General features: G+C 36.3%; 1 protein-coding gene across 2 annotated transcripts in view; it reads right to left on the reverse strand.

The window, feature by feature from the left end:
* The window catches only part of RGS7BP (regulator of G protein signaling 7 binding protein), a 34438-nt gene that overhangs the window by 3432 nt on the left and 12288 nt on the right, over positions 1–18718 (reverse strand). The window contains exons 1-3 of one of the 2 annotated variants that reach the window (XM_066569461.1): positions 9646–9667; positions 8227–8357; positions 477–624 (exon numbers count right to left, since the gene is read on the reverse strand). In XM_066569461.1, the coding sequence (XP_066425558.1) occupies positions 477–624; positions 8227–8290 (212 nt within the window). In that variant the 5' untranslated portion in view covers positions 8291–8357; positions 9646–9667. Of the gene's footprint in view, positions 1–476; positions 625–8226; positions 8358–9645; positions 9668–18718 lie in introns of those variants that run through there. The other variant, XM_066569460.1, reaches the window with a different exon arrangement.

Genomic DNA, 18718 nt, shown 5'->3' on the forward strand with positions numbered 1-18718 from the left:
CCCAGTAGGACAGAACTTGGCTTTATGCAAATGAGCATGTTAACAATTCAAATCTCAGCTGCAACTTAGTATACAAAGCCTCAAAATAGGACTTTTTGCAAAGAAATGTTGGCCATCAGGATTATTCTCTAGTAAAGGGTCTCATTTTTGTATTTCAACTGCATAGTTAAGAGAGTAAGATAATACCGCTACAACATTCCCCTTCCCCTCCTAAAACTTCCAAATTTAAAACTATGGGTGGAACTAAATGAAATTAATTAGATTCTTTGGTTTTGATTTTGAAATGCATAAGTCGAGTCTGGCATATTTCAGGCGTATTTCACAAAATCAAAAACTCTGTTAAATGTACCAGAAAAGTTAACAGGTTATTTAATTTATTTATAATTTTCATAGTAGCAACACTGGCTGTCAAATTAAAAAAAAAAAAAAATCCTAGAAAGAAATTTGTTTGTTTAGGAATGAGGTACTGAACATACCCTTCAGTGTTTTCAATATCTGTGGAAACCTGCCATAGATGCTGTTGAATATCTGTTGGTGATAATGATGTGTCTTCTAAAATAGGTACTTCAGAACTCTCCTCCACTTTAGTATCTAAGATCTTGGGTGGGCCACAAGGTTCTTTTCCTTTAAAATATTTAAACAAAACATGTATGCCTATTATTTATTGATTAATACAGATACTCAAACTATCTAATTGATGCTTTGAACTTGACTTTGCACAATACAAATGGAGAAAAAGACTGCTCAGATGCAAACTCTGAGTAAGAACTGTTCAGAAACAGAGCAGACCACGCCAAGATAGAAATCAGTGCTGCCATATGTTACCCTTACCAATTTAAAAGGGTTCAATTAAATTCCAGTGGCTCTCATGGAACACAAAATAACAGCCAGAAGACAAAACAGAACAAAATAAGTGAGGAAACTACAACACACACTCTGGAAACAACTTCAAAAGTCTGACACAAAAGAACACTGCAATCCTTGTCTCCAAGTACTACAGCAATACTGAGGGAAGACCAAAGACAAAAACGTGAAATTTTGTACTTTATGATTTAACAGCAATATAAAGCTGCCACCCCCCACAGCCCAAATGCATTACATTCTGAATTTCTGTGTTGACACATACCTAATTCATGCTCCCTCTATGAAAATTAAATATAGTGTTGAAATTGAAGGGCGGTGCTTCATGACAGATCTTCCAGGGCTTTTGTGAGGAAGAGAATGGGATAAAGGACTGGATCATGATAATGGAGCATTCTAGAAAGTTAACCATTATAAGATTATTTTGGTAAACCTGCAAATCTCCTTTGGACTACCTGACAGCATTTCTTGTCTGTAGTGGCAAGAACAATTCTGGCACCAAATACAGAAGAAAATTCACATTGGAGTGCATCCCAGACTGTCAACATTTAAACCAGTAGTACAAAAAGTTGCATAGGAAATGTTTTTTCATTTCACAATTGTTGCAACTGGAAAAGTTTTGACATCAGTACAAATCTGAGTAGTTCCTGTAAGGTTTGACAAAGTACATGAAGAACAAGAACAGCGAATAGAGTCGTGGTCATTCAGGCTATTTTTCTGGGACTCTAGAGGCCAAAACTGCAGACCATGGTATACTGCTCTTCCACATCACAAATGCATATCCCTGCTATCAGGGAGCTAAACTTGTTCTTTAAAATATAGAATTTCCTGGATCATAAGATAACATTTTTTAATGTTATCTTAAGATCCAGTAAGTTATCTAATAGTTGCATTCTGGTAAATTATTTCCTTGAAAAAAAGAAAGAAAAAAAATTATTCTTAGCTACGTGTCTCAAACTAGATGCTGCTTATGTTACAGAGGATACTTGTTTATGTTTTAATGCTCTTCAAATCCAATAGGAAGCCCACAGTTACCTAAATGAATCCTAAAGAGTGCATGACATGACCATAACAAATTTAGCCTCCATGAAAGAATCTCCTGTGTCCCTTCTTTGCTGCTTACTGGCATCCACTGCTAACTTATGCTTTGTCAAATCCTTCTGTAAACCACAATTGAAATGATAGATCACCCCAACAAAAGGAAAAGTAAAATGTGATGTTTTCTGATGAAGTTGTTTATGTGAGGTCAGTCAAAAACCCTACATGTCCAGGATCAAGTTCCAAAGAAGGATGATCATATTACTCCTTTTCCAAAAGCAGTGGAAATGAAGAAGTAGTGAAGGCATTATAAGGGGGGGGGGGGGGGGGAAACAGAGAGAAAGAGACCAAAACCTTTCTGTTGGTTACAAACTGTTATGCTGAAAGATTATTCAATTGCTTGTGGAAGAGCAGACTAAACCTGCTTCACAGATTACATGTTTTATACTCTGTACCATCCTGTAGGTTTAACTTTCAAATTTTTCTTGTCCTTAACTGCAGCTTATGCTGTTATTTTAAGGTGATTCTTATGGTACAGTTTTCATTGTTCAATCATATAAGCTTCATTATTTTTTCCCATCACAAGAAGTCCATAACACAACATAATGTTACCAATATCTCACATATTACTTTTTCACTAAAAAGGTTTCAGGTAAACCATCTTATGTGCCACTGATATCACAAGGCATTACTCATGAAACAGGGTATGGAGATTGTTCCATTATCTTTAAGTGTTATGGTGGAACCCTGACCTGACCTTTGGTGACATGCTGGAGAGATGCATTCTTCAGGGATGTGTAAGGTGTTTCAATGGAAACAGTAACAACACTAGATGAAATAATAGTAAAGGTTCTTTTTCTCAGCTTGAGAACAGAAGCAGAGACCATAATGTTCTTTTCATCAGCACAAAGACAAGCTCTTGAAGATTTGGCAGAATGAACTACACAGATCTTTTTTTACCTGGAAAAAGATTACCAGTAATTCTGTTGTATTGTGAGCAATCCATGAAGCCTTTCTTGAATTTCAGATCATTTGCTCAGTCTTTTGAAAGCAGTTGAAGAGTCAGCTAATAATAAAGGCTTTGCTTGAATAATGTATGACTCACGCTTAACATTTCTACCCTGGTCACAGCCTATAGGGAAACTAAAGCTTCTAAATCCTTACAGTCACTGGTAAAGATATCTTCTGTCATAGATACTTCAAAAAATTGATATGAACCCTTAATTTTACTTTCAATGTAGTCAGTGGAAAGATTTTTAATAATTTTAGTTGCAATGATACATTATTTCTTTTCTCATCAGTAATTCAGTTTGGTTTTTTTTACTGTAAGAAGCAGGAAATGCTTTTGATATGAAATTATATCAATTTAGTTAAATAATGCTGAGGATCAAACTTGAGTATGGATAAATAAGAGGGCAGAAAACTGTCAGTTCAGTAAGGTTACATGCATCATCTGGTTTTATGTGTCTCACCTTTTGTGCCCCTTATTGCTTCTGTGGTGATCTCTGTGTTAGTTTTCTTCATGTAACCCTAGGTACCTACTCTTAGTCATCACCTAATTCGCACAGAACTGTGATGAATGAAAAAAAAGAAAAGACAAAAAAAAAAGTCCCCTCACTATTTCACTGCAGAGGAACTTAGATCTTTGGGTGGCATACCAGACTAACAAAGCTGAGAGAACCCCTCTCTCAAAAAGACAGCAGTGTTTACATCAAGTTTCTAACCTGGCAGTTAAGGATAAATGCACAAACTATCTATCACAGCTAAAGTGCATGAGCAGGAAAATCTAGAAAGGGGAATAGGAAAGAATTGTGCAGGAACTAAAAAAAGGTATTTGACAAATATGGCTAACAGCCTGAGGAATTTAATTCTCCATTTACACTCGGGACCTGCAGAACTTGGAGACTGTCTCACTGGAAATACTATTATTAAAGAAAATGCAATAGGAACAACAATTTTATGATCAAAGTCGTGTTACCCTCCTTCCATGGCTGTTCTTGTCCCATTCCTTCACTTCTTCATAGGGTGCACATAAGAATGGGTGTCTCTTGATTTTGTTTCTCCATACCTGTGTGCTCTTCTACACTCCTGCATCTTAACCCTCCTTGCGTAAGTGATATGTGTAAGTAATAATACATAACTACCAGTCTTTAAATAGAACACTGAGATTGTAGCACAACCATTAAATAATCCTTCCTTTCCCCTTCAAAACTCTAAAAAGCATGTCATTTAAACAAAGCCAAAAAGCAAAAAATCTCTCCACTGAACCAGGGGTTTATTTTTGTAGTTCGTAAAATAAGCTATCACTTTTAGGTACTATTTTAAGAAAATACATATTTTTATCACAAAACAAACACTGGGAATACAATAATTAGCTATATGAATTTCTTACATGAAACACAAGTAGTATGCATGCTTGATTTTCCGGTAAGACTCAATTCTTGCCTTTTTTGCATGACTATACAGGTACCTGTACTTTGGTTTGTGCTGGTATCATTCTGCCCTCACCTGTTGTTTATACATGTCAGGTGGGACTCACACAACTCAATAACTGTTATTTTTTCTTCATGATGTCCAATAAATAAAATATATGACACTAAACAATTAGGGATGTTTAGTGAGAGAGATGTATGCCCACGTAAGTACTTATATGTGTATTAGTTAGCCAGAACTCCTGGCATTATGGAAAGGAGGAGTAATAGAATAAATTATCAGGTAGCCAGACAAAGTAACTACAAAACACTTGAATTAAAGATACTTACACATGATTCCTTGTGCTCTTTGCAAACTTTCTGAATGCTGAACTGCTGAATATATTCTCAACAATGGGCTTTTGTAGTGTAGGCATCTTACAAAGAAAAATTATTGAAGAGCACTTACCTCAGTTTACTTACTGCATAACATAGCTGCAAATATTTATGGCTTTTGGCCCCACCGTGGCTGTTACATCTCAAAGAAATAACAGACTATCTGACTTTTCTAGTAGCTGCTGTTCTACAACTGCTGTTCTATAACAGCAGTAATTTATTCTAAAACACTGTAACCATGCAAGGAATTTCTGTACAGGAAGATTTATATATATATATACAGCAAATAAAGGAATATTTGTTCAGCTGAAAAGAAAGATAAGGAGATATGAGAAGATATGTGCTGTGAAAGGCAGTCAAAGACCCTGAGCTCAGACCTTCAAATTTTTATGTGGTGTTTCCTTAAAAGAATTTCCTAAAAAGATTTCTTTCCTAGTAAGAAATCTTTTTTTCTGCTAGCTGAGTTTCTCTTAGGAAAAGAATATCAGCATTAGCAAACTGCCTTAGTTTTACCAGTTCTGTAGCTTATTTGATAAATTTTGATCAAGATACCAATAGCTACATTATTATTTATAAGCCACAGGTTGCTGAGAACAGTCTGCAGGTCATTCTACTTGAATCTCTGCTGTGTCCTGAGTAAGAACATGAATTGGTGAAATCTCATGGGAGGTTTAAAAACCTAACATAAAAATTGTCTGGCAAGTAAGAGGGCTAGAGAAGGGAAATACTACATCCACATGGAAAATATTACCCACAGAAATTAGCTTCAAGACAGAACAAGAACACCAGACATGCACATTTACAGGTTAAGCAAAAGTTAAGGGCAGTACTCTTTGTACACAAGAAACTTTTTTTTCTATGGTCACTCAGATGAAAAACTGTGAAAAAGTAAACAAGTGGAGACACAAAAAACACAGCAGCATCACAATATATTTTATAATGGTGAAGTTATTTTCTCTTTCCTTCCTAGAGATAAATTTATGCACTTTGCCTACACTAAACTATCATTCTCTGTAAGTAAAGAAATCAATGAAAAGTATGGGTTCAGAATGCTCCTCTGAAAATGGTATGTTCTGTCAGAACATAGAACAAATAAGTTGTAAAGTCATGTAGTGGAACATCCCACTGAAAGCAGGGCTAGCTTGCATCAGACTGCTCAGGACTATTTGAGTCATCAGTATCTCCAAGAATGGATATTTCACGGCCCCTCTGGGTGCCTGTCTAGCATGCAGCTACCTTCATGGTGAAAAAACAATTAACACAGGACTGGAATTTCCATCATTGTATGATGCCCTTGCAATACTTCTAGGTGTTGCCAATACTAAATATTTAATACAAAAGAAGCTATTGTCTATTGGGTATTCAAATTATTTGAATCCCTGTCATATAGTTTTTGCCTCCTATGTATTTTTTTAAAAAATGTCACAGAAGCTTGGAGCCAAGTTACTGTGTTTATCTCTAAAACACTCTATCTGGCAAGGACAAAAATCACTCGGTAGGGCCAGAATAACTAACATGATGATCTCTGTGGTGAGTTGTGAAACAGATATCCATCGAAGTTAACCTACTGCAAGGTAGGAACTAAGGTGTAACTCCTCCTCTAATCCAACTTCAGACATTGAATAGTTTGATGTTTAGCTTAAATTATTAATGCAAATTCCACCCAGAAGCAAAAGGGAGAGACAAGACATTTCAGAGTTACTCAGGTCACTTTAAGCTATTTACTTTCAGCAGTTCAGCAGATGGTTTGACAACTGTTGCCAAAGCTAGGAAATGCAGTACAATCTGTCTTAAAAACAATGACTCATTTCAACAGCTACTATTATCTTGTTCTACAATGACTCTGCTAATTCTCTCTCTTCCTGTTTTATAGACTTATTTTTGACTTCAAAAAATAATTGAGAACCACAGTTAAGCATTTACAAATCTCCCATTCTTACTTTTGTAATAAAAATATCCCTGGCTTTAGCAGCATTCTACAGGTAGATATGAAAAGTACGTTACAGGATCTTTTAGCATGACAGAAAATGCAACAGGCTCATTACAAGATCTTTATTAACAGTTCACTACAGAACTTTTCCTTGCTTTACCTAGTTTTTTATTGATGAGATACTATCTGGGGAAAGAGTAGTTACAATCAGCACAGGTACAGCCCTAATCAACCTGTGTCATCACTGAGCAATGAGGTTACTAAGTAAACTATACAGTAAATTATCAGCATTTCTACATCTTCCTTTCAGTAGGCACCTAATCAAGAATGAAATACTTGAGACATGCATTTTCACTGAAGTGAGGACATCTCCTTTCAGTTCCAAGTCTAGTATTTGTTTTTATGAAGGTGGGTATCTTTTGAACCATATTTATCTACCTTTTGCTATGGTAGTGTTTTAGTAATCATACTCCCCAATTTAGCGCTATCAGTGACATTCTCCTAAGCCACAGGCCACTCTCCCCCTCCTCCTTCTGTTGGGGCAGGCTGGAGTTGAGAATTGGAGGCACGACAGGTGAAGATCACAGGTTAAGATAAGAACAATTTACTGGAACCAGTAAGAGATAGCCAGCAGTAAGAGGTAAGCAGCAGTGAGATAAGAAAACTAATAGTAACAGCAACATTATTAATAACATATCTTGCCTGACAAATATGTCTAATAACATTACTAAGTTTGCCTACTCATCTGACTAATGACACCTAAAACTTAAGGAACTACTTTTTTAAAAAAAGAATTTTAAATGGTGAGGACATTACTGGTACATACCTGATAAGACACACTTCTGTAAGAATGATGATGAACCTATAGATAGGTTCCTATAGATACCTATAGGACCTACGTATAGATACCTATAGAACCTACGTATAGATATAATATATATAAAATTCACTTGACAGTTTGGTGCTTGTTGTGATTTAACCTTGGACATCAATGAAGCCCCACACTTGCTCACCCTAGTGGGATGAGGGAGACTACTGAATGGGTGAAAGTGAGCAAACTCCTGAGTTGAGGTACAGACAATTTTAATACGTAAAGCAAAAGCCATGCAAGGAATTTATTCACCTCTCCCAATGAGCAGACAGGTGTTCAGCCATCCCCAGGAAAACAAGGCTACCTCATGGTGACTTGGGAAGACAAATGCCATCACTGATATACTCACTTTCCTTCATCTTCCCCTTCTTTATATGCTAGGCATGATGCCATATGGTCTGGCATATCCCTTGGGTCAGCTGAAATCAGCTGTCCTGGTTGTGTCCTCTCACAACTTCTTGGGCCCCCTCAGCATCCTTGGTGGGGTAGGGTGAGGAGTAAAAAGGCTCTTGACCTCGTGTGGGTTTAGCAATGACTAAAACGAAATCCCTGTATTATCAATGCTGCTTCCAGTGTAAATCCAAAATATCACTCCATGATGGCTACTATGAAGAAAATTAACTCCACCCCACTCAAAACCAGGACAGTGTTTCATCTTTCATGAATATCCAGGCATGCCCCAAAAGACTGTTCTTTTTCTAAAACAAGCAATCCAGTACCTTTCCGATGAAACTGCAGCGATCCTAGCAGACATATGGACTTTAGCATTTCTGTTGTGTACATTTCTAAGCAACACTGTAACTGGATATATAGTCTACAGATTTCAGGATGGATTTCACCATCTTCTGGGCTGCAATAAAAGAGAAAAATGTAGTTAGGAACGAGACTAGAAGAATGTGAGGTCATAAAGTCCACTTCCTTACTGTTGCAACCAACCACACCAGAATCTGCTTCACAAACTATTATGCTTTTTCTACCTAACAGTATTTACAAACAATTCATTAGAACTATAAAACTCTGGGCTTAGCATAGCTGAACTTGAGCTGTCTTTGGTAAGACTGTGTGTCCTTATTATCTCCTGTGTGTGTTTTCAGAAAATGGGTAAATAAGTGACTGAGACATCTTCTCTTTAAATTCTTTGGATAAGTATTTTCTGTGAGAGTGAAGCTGTCTTCTGCCATTCTATTTCAGTTACCCTTGGTCCTGACACAGATGCAGGAGATTACTAGGTAATTTTAACAGTCCCTGTTCAGATTACAAATCCTCTATCAAGCATGATCAACCCTACTTTGAAGACACTTTCAATAGAAACAAGTCAGTTTTAGCCTACTCATTCTATACATTCTGCCTGAACTTGTTTTCCCCCATATTTAAAGTAGTGATGTGATATTGCACTGTGAGGAGAATGGGATGCACAAGACTTTTTTCAGGAAAGTAGAAACAATATTGGAAACAAAAACTGAAATCCTACACCTCCATTTCAGGAACCAATTCTCATGCCTGGTTGTAAAATCAGACATTAAGTATCACTTTTTTAGGCTGGAATCACAGAAGTGGAAAATAGTACAATGCTTAAACAAGAGAAAAATTAAGCTAAAAAAGAAAAAAACCACCCCAGAACACACTAAAGATTGAAGAGAAATTATTCTGGAATTGGAAGAGACAAAGGACAATTGGTTCCACCTGCCAATCCATTACAAAGCAGATGTTATCAAAGAGGCAGGAAATTACTGGAGCATAAGTTACAATTGCTGTGGTCTATTACCACTACACCAAACTACATGGTAATAAACCTGCCAATCCTAGCAGCTTTATTTCTTTTGGCTAGACTATAATATTTTTACTTCCCTTAAGCCACATCTACTCTTCTACTACTGAAGTGAAGCCTTGATTTGTCTAAAAATTATCATGCATGATACTTTCTGCATCTTATCACAAATACAGAATAAAGCTCTGGTACAGAACAAGAAGAGTTCAACCACAATTCTGCTTCCCACCCCACAATGTGTGCATCACTTACTGTTTCAGCCCTTTTCTCAATGAGCACATAGTTACTTCCTTTAAAGGAAAAAACTTTAGAGTTCAATTTGCTTTCCATATTTAGAATGTATGTCCAAAATTTAGGTCTTCAAACTTACTGCTTATTTCACGCAATCCCTAAGTCTTGAAGCCCCACCAACAGACACATAGGCTTATTCAGTTTCTGTTTAAGTTTCCTAGATGTCTGAACACTTCTCTGTGACCAAGGTTTCTTCTGCCCTGAAGCCATTGGCTTGTCTATTGCACCTGAAGGGGATTTGCCCATACATGTTCTTGTGCAAAGCAGGGCCTGCAAAAAATTTAAGTCACCAGAAATGGTAATAATTAGCTTTTTCTGTTCAATTATGAGAGCTCTTTTGATTGGGAGATACAGTTCTACTCCTCTTTCTCATGCAAGAAAAGCTGAATCTGTCTAGCTCTCCTAAGCACTAGAATTATTTAACTACAGGTCTGTCCCTAAGAGAATTAGACACTACATTGTGACAAGGTAATTTCCTCGTAGCAGATTTAGATAAATTAAAAATATGGCTGTTCTATTTTTCTCTGCACTACTTCAGACAGTTAGCAGTCCTCAGACCCTCTTGGAAGTCATGGCTTCTAGAGGAATATTGTTTGCAATGTTTATTTATAATTTATGGTGTTCCTTTCTATCTGTCACTGACAAAACTATTTCAGGGTCTACACACAGGTGTAAGGAAACAGTGTTTTCCTTATGCAGCTGGTAAATTCCTATAAAGCAAAAATATGAAAACTTTTAAACATTATTGCTTTTAGTGACAGAATTTTTAATTGTGAAGACTGGGAAGGTGGTAATTATAAATAAGATGCTTGACTCATGAGCCAATTCAGATTTATTAGTGGCTTCCTATTTACAAATAAGTTGGAAGAGTATTCAAAAGCATAGTAATAGACATTTTAATTGACTTTTTTTGCTGTCATAAATCTAGTGTGGTTTTTATTTGCAAACTCTATTTATGAACAGTATGAGAGTAAGAACTAGAAACATCAATAATATATGCATGTTCCAACCCATTCTTGTTTTCTCAAGAGTATAGAACATTTCTAACTGGACTATGGGCAAAATTCTTCTCTCATTTGCAAATCCAGAGTAACAGCAGTGATATCCAAGAAAAATATTATACAAAGTTTATACAATGAGAATCCTTTCCAGCCCACTATCCTCACTAATTGCCTCGAACTATTTAATTAGTGTTTAGTTGTAATGGCCATAATAATTCCATCAGTTTGCAACCAAACAATTTGCTTCTATATATGTATATAGGCCTCATTTTCATCTCTGAAAGCCAAATGCTCTGATATGAATGCCAATGAGGATTTATTTTATAATCCCTGAAATTTGTGTACAGGGCTCAACATCTCCTTTTAAAGCATTATCAATTTTTCTATTTCTGTGTGTACAATGCCATGTCATAAGAAATGCTGAATAGGAGACTAGTACAGACATAAATTTCAGAATTCTGGTTACGATATGTTTATGATTAACTATTATTAACTATTATTTAAAAGTTATATACCAAATCAATATTTACATACAAAGGAAAGTTAATGCAAACTTCTAATATTCTCCCTCAAGTCAGCTGTTCAGTTAGTCCAGCCCATTTTTTTACAAAGACCACTTAAGTTATTCAAAAGAAACCTCATATAACATGATCTTATACAATGCCGTGCTAAATTGTGTTTGTAACAGAGCTATAACATAAAATACCTTATGTGCACGTGGATATATCAGAACTAGCACAGCACTGAGCACCTGCCCATGAGACACAGACCAGCAACTCATTGTTAATGGTATAAACGTAGTTACAAAAGTGAAAATTCTGTGTTACTCCTACATAAAACAGCAGCTTAAGTTACACAGCTTATCGGGCTGCTATTAAAAGTATAATTTTTTTGTAAAAACAAAAGTAAGTCTATAAAATCTGTAATATATTATTACATTCTCATACTTTAACCATTGGTAAAATCTATGGATTTCTTTTCATAAAATCCTGCTCTTTAAAAATCATGTAATGTTGTTCAACTGAGTATGTTTATAAAGCACTGACAATTAGTGGAATTTCCTTTCCTTTTTATTTTCCTAAACTGAGATTTAAAATAAAACCTACAGAGGGAGCTCTTACACCAACCATATAGTACCCAGTATCATTAAGACAGGTAAATGAAGATATTTTGGTAATTATTTTAAAATTCAAAGAAGAAAATATTAAAATGCTCTTCCTTAAATACAAAGGAAAAGAGTAAAGATTCATTAAAAAAATATTTTCCCTCCAAAATAGTTGACAGATCGTTTTACTGTACTGCTAAAATGTTGGTTACAACTGAGAAATACCTTGAGATTTGCCTGAATTCCCACAGGGTGCCCAACATTCACAGTTGCACTAAAATGAGTGAAATTTAAGTGAAATTAAGCAAAAAATAAGACTACTAAAACTGAAAAATTATTACAGTCTAACTCAAGACTTTTAGTTACACATTTACAACAGAACAGCATTTTACTTTAAGTATCAACAACATAAAAAATATAGACAGATATACTGTCTCTGGTTAAAAGAGTAGCTAAGATATATGAAGGGTCTGATAAACCTTTTTGTAAAAGCACTGCTTTGACAAATTCTATGCTTAACTCCAAATAAAAGTATTAATAGTTCCAAAATACTGTAAGCCAAAAAAACTATCTAGACATATAATGAAGTCTGTCAGTCTTCAAAGCCAAAGGAAAATAAACATTTGTCCAGTCAGAAGTGAAAACTAAATCATCAAATTCTGTCTAATGCTCTATATATGTGCTTCCCTTGAAAAATAATGTAACTTGGCTTGATAAGTAGTGAAAAATTACTGTCCACAAATACTACCCTGTAGACTGTATTTTAAGTTAGTGTCTGAAACACTGTAGTTTAGAAATATAAAGCAGTAGAAGGATGAAAAAATGGAAAACCAAAACTTACCTCAGATACGTGGTGCTTCTGTTCGGATACAAAGTATGACAAACACTGCAGAGGAGATACCACTTAATCCCCTTATATACCAAGTACCAGAAGCCCCTCTGATTACAGCTCAGGTTCAACAGCCTACTAACCCTGCCCCTGCTTTTGTATCTTAAACAGATTGCTTATTTCTTTCTCATGTAACCATACATATTTGAAGGAACAAAAGACTGGCAAATTCATTTTGAATATAGGAAGAGAAGTTGTCCAACAATGGTGTTTTCTTCTAAGCAGTTCCTGGGAAAATGTTCTTATTTGTGGTCCTCCCATTTGCTAGGGTAATTAAAAAAAAATGTACACAAACTGCTGTCAGCTTCAGTGCCATGTGTTGATTTGTTGTTCTCTATTTATGTAATACTGCGATACAATTGCTATTCCCCACCCAGTCCAGCCAGGAAAAAAGCAGGGCTTGTTCTTCCTAGCAGACCCATAAATGACTGCAGTACTGTTCTTATTAAATCAGATTGTTGTTTTGAAGCAGTTACAACAGTGCTTGCAGTAACAGAAGGCATGATCAGGTTTAGTTTTGTTAGAACAGTGTAAATCTCCAGTAACTCTGGTAAGGCTGATGAAGTCAATCTGAATATGTGATACAACCAGCAGAACAAAACCACAATGCAGTGGCTCGTATTTTAGACACTGCTAACTCCCAGAGTGGTAACATTTTAGATATTTCCATGTTAGAACAATTTAGATACAACATTAAAAAAAAAGAAAAAGGTTTGAAATTATCAGAATCAGAGACCAGAATTTTCTAGACTTCTTCCCTCAGAAGTCAGTTTCAATGGCTGAACTAACTCAAGCAAGGGCAATAGGCAAATTACCAGAACACTATCCAAACTACTCCACTAGAGGACAAACCCAATCATAAATCACTCAGTACATGAGTAAAACAGCACTGAAACAGAAGATTGCATGTAAACTCCACTCTAGGCAATACCAGATGTATTTGATGCAGTTGCAAGGTTCTGGTGGTGATGTTGGCAACAGGGTGCCCATTGTGGGATGAGTTGAGGGTCTTACTGTGCTGGAAACAGCCAGTTCCTGCAGCTCCGCAAAGGATCCTTGGCAGGACACGGCTGAACCTATCTGCGGAGCAAAATACTTATTTTCAAAAAGGGCAAAAATAGCCACAAGGAGAAGGAGTGAGGGGAAAAAAAGGAGTAAGAAACGAGACGGAATATCAGTGTAAGAGAAAGGAGGAGGCTCTCCATGCCAGAGGAGATCTTCCCTGCAGCCCACAGAGCACACCAGAGCAGATGGATGTTCCTGCAGGAACTGCCACCTGTGGAGAACCTATGCTAGAGTAGATTTTTCTGACAGGACTGCTGCTTGTGGAGAAGCCCACACTGCAGCTGAGGAGACATGTGCGGAGGAAGGAGAAACAAAGCAGATTGGTTATGGACTGTAACTCCATATTCCCATCCCACTTATACCTCCCAGGAGGGTGGGGGTGCGTAGAGGAGTCTGGAGTGAAGTTTAGCATGGAAGCCAGGCAGAAGAGGTGCTAGCTTGATGTTTCTTTTCTCGTCTCATTACTTAAATTAGTAATTATTTTAATTTTAATTGGCAATAAGTTAGGATAATATTTCCCAAGTCAAGCCTGCTCTACAGACAGTCGATGTGCCTGTCTTTGTTTCTACCTAATCCTTCTCATTCCTCTTCTTCCTGTCTTCTCCTCATATTCTGCTGAGGAGTGAGTGAGCAAGCAACTGGGTGTGAGTTTGGCTGTTGTCTCAAAATAAGATAAGCTAAGCTTAAAATCCCCAGCAGGATATTTTTAAGTACCCAGAATTTCAAATGAAATTGCATGTGTGTCTTCAGTTACACTTTTGAGTTCTCATAAAATTAAAAAAAAATCCCAAAAGGCCTGGCTTGACCACCACACCCTAACTCCATTGTTCCTTCCTTCAGCTGTCTGACCCTTGCTTCTACTTTAGAGAAATCCAGGAGACTTCTGCACTAGTCAAATATGAGCTGAACAGGGCCTTTTTCTCTGCAGGTTATCAGACCTGTTGAGAAGGTGGTGTCCAGTTAGATGAAAGAAAACTTTGGGTGGGCTCTCAAGTCAGCCTTGTTAGCTTTAGCCTCAGCTGAACAAAAAAAAAAATCCCACAGCCTCAAATTATGTAATACTGAAGAACAGATAAATCGAAACCATTACACCGACCTTTCAGAAAAGATATGTGCTAACCAAGAAGGAGACAGTGACATTAGCTGTATATGCAATAACTTGTAAGCTTATCTAGGAAATTCCTATTCAGAACACTGCCTTGTCAGCATCAACAAGTTGTTCTCAAATGAATTTGATAAAAATGTAGAGAAAGCACAGATAAGTTTGTGCTGCCCAACAGGCTCAAGCCCAGCCTCTTTTAAATCCCCTGCAGGCAGCTGATAGTCATGCTGCCCATGGATTTGCCCTTTGACTTTAGTTAAGCTTCTGCGTTATTTAAAATGCCCCTTAATCACTCACTGTTTGTTAATGAATGATTTATAAACTCCACCTTTCAAAAGTCTGAAAAATATATATGGATTCATACCTACACGCCCATCCAGTTCCTTTGATTAACAGTTGTACAGTTGTAATTTTTTTTCATAAAAATTTTATGAAATAACATAGTATCTGATGTGAGGTCATTTATGAAATTGGTTCTGATCTGTGTGGACAAACAGGGTAAAATTTTCCAGAGAGCCTGAAGGAGAGTTAGGTGCTTCAGGTATTTGATGCTGTAGGATATCTAGGTCACAACGGGCTAGAAAAATACTGGATGTAGAAGGAACTCTGCTGCAGGCAAGTGATGCCATCTGCTGTTGACCATTCTCAGGACACTAAACCAGATGATTCCTAGATTTGAGACACTTCCTTTTTTCATTTTATTTCTGTCATTAGTACCTTCTTTGAATATAAATTTCAACATATTTTTTCCAAAAGGCATTCCATAAAGCATTAAGAATAATCTGGATACCCATTATCTGTTTGTAACTCAGATTTCTGGTTTTCCATATTTCAAAATGAGAGAACCGGAATGGTTGTGAAGATATGTTAAAATGAGACGAGGCAAGGAACAATGCATTTACTTTTCCTCAAAAATATTACATATCACCTAATTAACTATTTAAACTGAAGGAAGGATGTTCTTTAAGTTTCACTGTGATTTGGATAAGAGCTATATTGTATTAACAATTATTGAAAAAATCTATACATTTTCATAATGTATAGATAATGTATAATCCTTTTTTTTTTTTGTCTGCTGGTCAAATAGACCAATACTGTGACTGCTACAATTCTAAACTAGAAGGAAAACAGTGCATACAGTAGATATTTCCAGGTTGCTCAGAATAAGGTGGTGTTTGGGATTTTTTATGTATCAAATGCTGCTAGGAGTGCTTGAATATATCATGCTTATACCTCAGAGTATTTTTTATCTTTTTTAAAAGAAATATTATAATTTTTTACAGAAAAATTCAAATACCTCCATAGAGAAGTATTCCAAGTGAAAAAGAAATTGTGTTATAGAATTAGTAGAATCTCACACAGCTCCACCAGATACTTCACGGATCAAATCTGTAAGAATAGTTAGAAATCACAGCTGAGAGACTGAGAAAACTTGAATGTGTCAAAAAAAAGAAAAAAAATAGAAGGAAATAGAAAGAAAAAAAGAGATAGATTAGCTTCCTGAATTTAAATTCATATATGGAGAAAGAAATTTTTAAAACCATCTGTTGATAAAATGTGTTCAGGAAGCAGTATTCTAGCAAAAAGATCTTTGCAGCTTTTTCACTTAGATTTTTAATCCTGCTTTGGTCTCCACATGACTTTGTGAACTGGTGTTACTTTTGTTTTTTTCCCCTCTTTGAAAAGCCTTTTTTTCTGCTTGGGAAACAAGGATTTCTCCATGAAGTCTTCCTTTAGGCATTCAGCATTGTATGTTAGCAGCTGCACAGACATAATTCTTGTTTCTGAGTCTTGAATGATGCAAAATTAATTACAAAAGGCTGTACACACACTACTTTGGGTAGGTCTGCAGCTAAATTATATGCCCAGACTTTGGATTGTCCACAACTTTGGTGCACTGGGACTCTTCACTCTGCATGAAGGGAGTGCTTCTTCAGCACACAGCCTCACCCTATACTCAGTCTTACACACTGCAGTTGCAGTTGTCATAAAATTCCCAAGTACCAAACACTACTTTGTTGGTGTTGGCGTTTTTTTTTGGGAGAGCTTATAAACACATATGGGTGGATAGTGCTGTTTCACCACAATAACAACTCCAGAACTGTTGGAAATAATTGGAAGCTGCTGTATAAACATGGCACTTTAAAATATTTTGCCACTCAGCCATTTGCCATGCTGCCAAGGTTACCAGCAGTACATTTGCAATGATCTGTCTTGCCATGATAGACAGAGATATGAAGTGTCAGCTTCTCTTTGCTCACACAATAAATGCAAACTTGTTTTCTCCTGAAATGGGAAAGCAGTTTCTTCAACAACTTTGAGCACAGAATTTAATATACCACTGTTTGAATCCTTACATGAGATCTGCTGCCAAGAAATGTTCATGATGGAACCACTCTTATGAAAGATAAGAACAGCAAGATAAAAAATGGAATATAAGAGAAAAGAAGACCTCCTATGTTAATGTACAAATAATTCAGTATATTATTTCTCTGAGAGTTAATTATATGGAAAATGTAAATGTAGATCTCTAAATATTCCCATCAAGGAGAAAATTCAATTCAATTCAATAACAGCCAACACTTCAGCATAATTTAACTTTAAAACATGAATTTAAACAGCATTTAACTGGTAATACTGGAATACTTCATTTAATGCTGTGTCGAGATCTTAATGCCCAGATTCATTTATTTAATTAATTGTTCAGAAACAGAGTGATAAAGCAATTAGAAAAATTACAACAGATTTTGTACACCTTGTTGAAACCAGTTGGAATTTTTACGGGGGAAGCCTGACAGAACTGGTCTCTCCCATGTCTGGAGACTGATCATCACAAGGTACTGATGATGCTGTTAAGAGTAGGTACTGTTTGCTACTGTCACTAGAGCAAGCCTCCATGTACCAAGCAGCTCACAGTAAGTGTAAAGTTTTTTCTTAGTTGACTAGGCAGGAAGTGCAGCACTTGAAAGAGCTTGATCAAACACGGGTTGTGAGAAGGACACGCCCTTAACTGCATGGCCCTGCACAATTAACTTGGCAATGTTGTTGGCTGATTTCAGTGAGGGGCACAGAATCAAAATGGTTCCTTTCTAACTAAAGAGCAGTGTTCCAGAATGTTGAGAAATACTGAGCATTAGTAAAATCATTTCCATTAACTGGCAATTCTCAGTCCAAGACTTACAAAAAAAGAGGCAAGAAATCAGAAGCAAAATCCCAGTATATGTGGAATTCTGAGAGCTCATGCTGAAGGCTTTCTAATGCATAACTCCATTATCTCATGTTTTTATTTCTCTTAAGATATATAAACATATTGTCAACATAGTCTGGCTTTATAAGATTCAGTGAGAATCAGAAGAAGTTTCTGAGAACAATATTAAGCCAAGCTAAACAGAACAAAGGCAAAGCATCTATCACCTAAAATTGCAGACATGTGGGATTTCTTAATCGAACAGTATTTAGGAAAATGATCAGGAAAGAAGCACTTAAAACTCATCACTAAATTCCTAGCTTTAGCTGTGTTTCATTAGAAACCTACAGAAGAGAAACACTGAAATATGCTATTGAAACAGTCTCAAAGCAGTGGGCCTAGTGGGGACAAAAAAGGCACTCCTCTTGGCCATCCTGGTTACAGATTAGCACAAGCGCAACTTTCATTTACATCTGTGAAGATAGGTGTGAAGTGTATATTATTTTTTTCAGAAATATTGCAATGAAAAAGTTTTTTTAGATTGGTCTAACATAATTCAGAATATTATTTTGAATTGAATAATTTTGAACCACGCAGGCTTCTCTGGTACTCCTAATTTTTGTGGGCATAGAAATTAGCATCACTTGAAAGGCTCATAATCAGCTACACTTCTATCTTCAAATACCTTCTAAAATTTATCTCTAGATCTCCTTGTGAAGCACTATTTACTGACATAAATTAGTAACACTCTGGTTTTTGCTCAAGAAGAGCTTATTAATTGATTCCACTTGGGACGTGACATG

Source organism: Molothrus aeneus, chromosome Z (genome assembly GCF_037042795.1).
Source record: "Molothrus aeneus isolate 106 chromosome Z, BPBGC_Maene_1.0, whole genome shotgun sequence".
NCBI lineage: Eukaryota > Metazoa > Chordata > Aves > Passeriformes > Icteridae > Molothrus > Molothrus aeneus.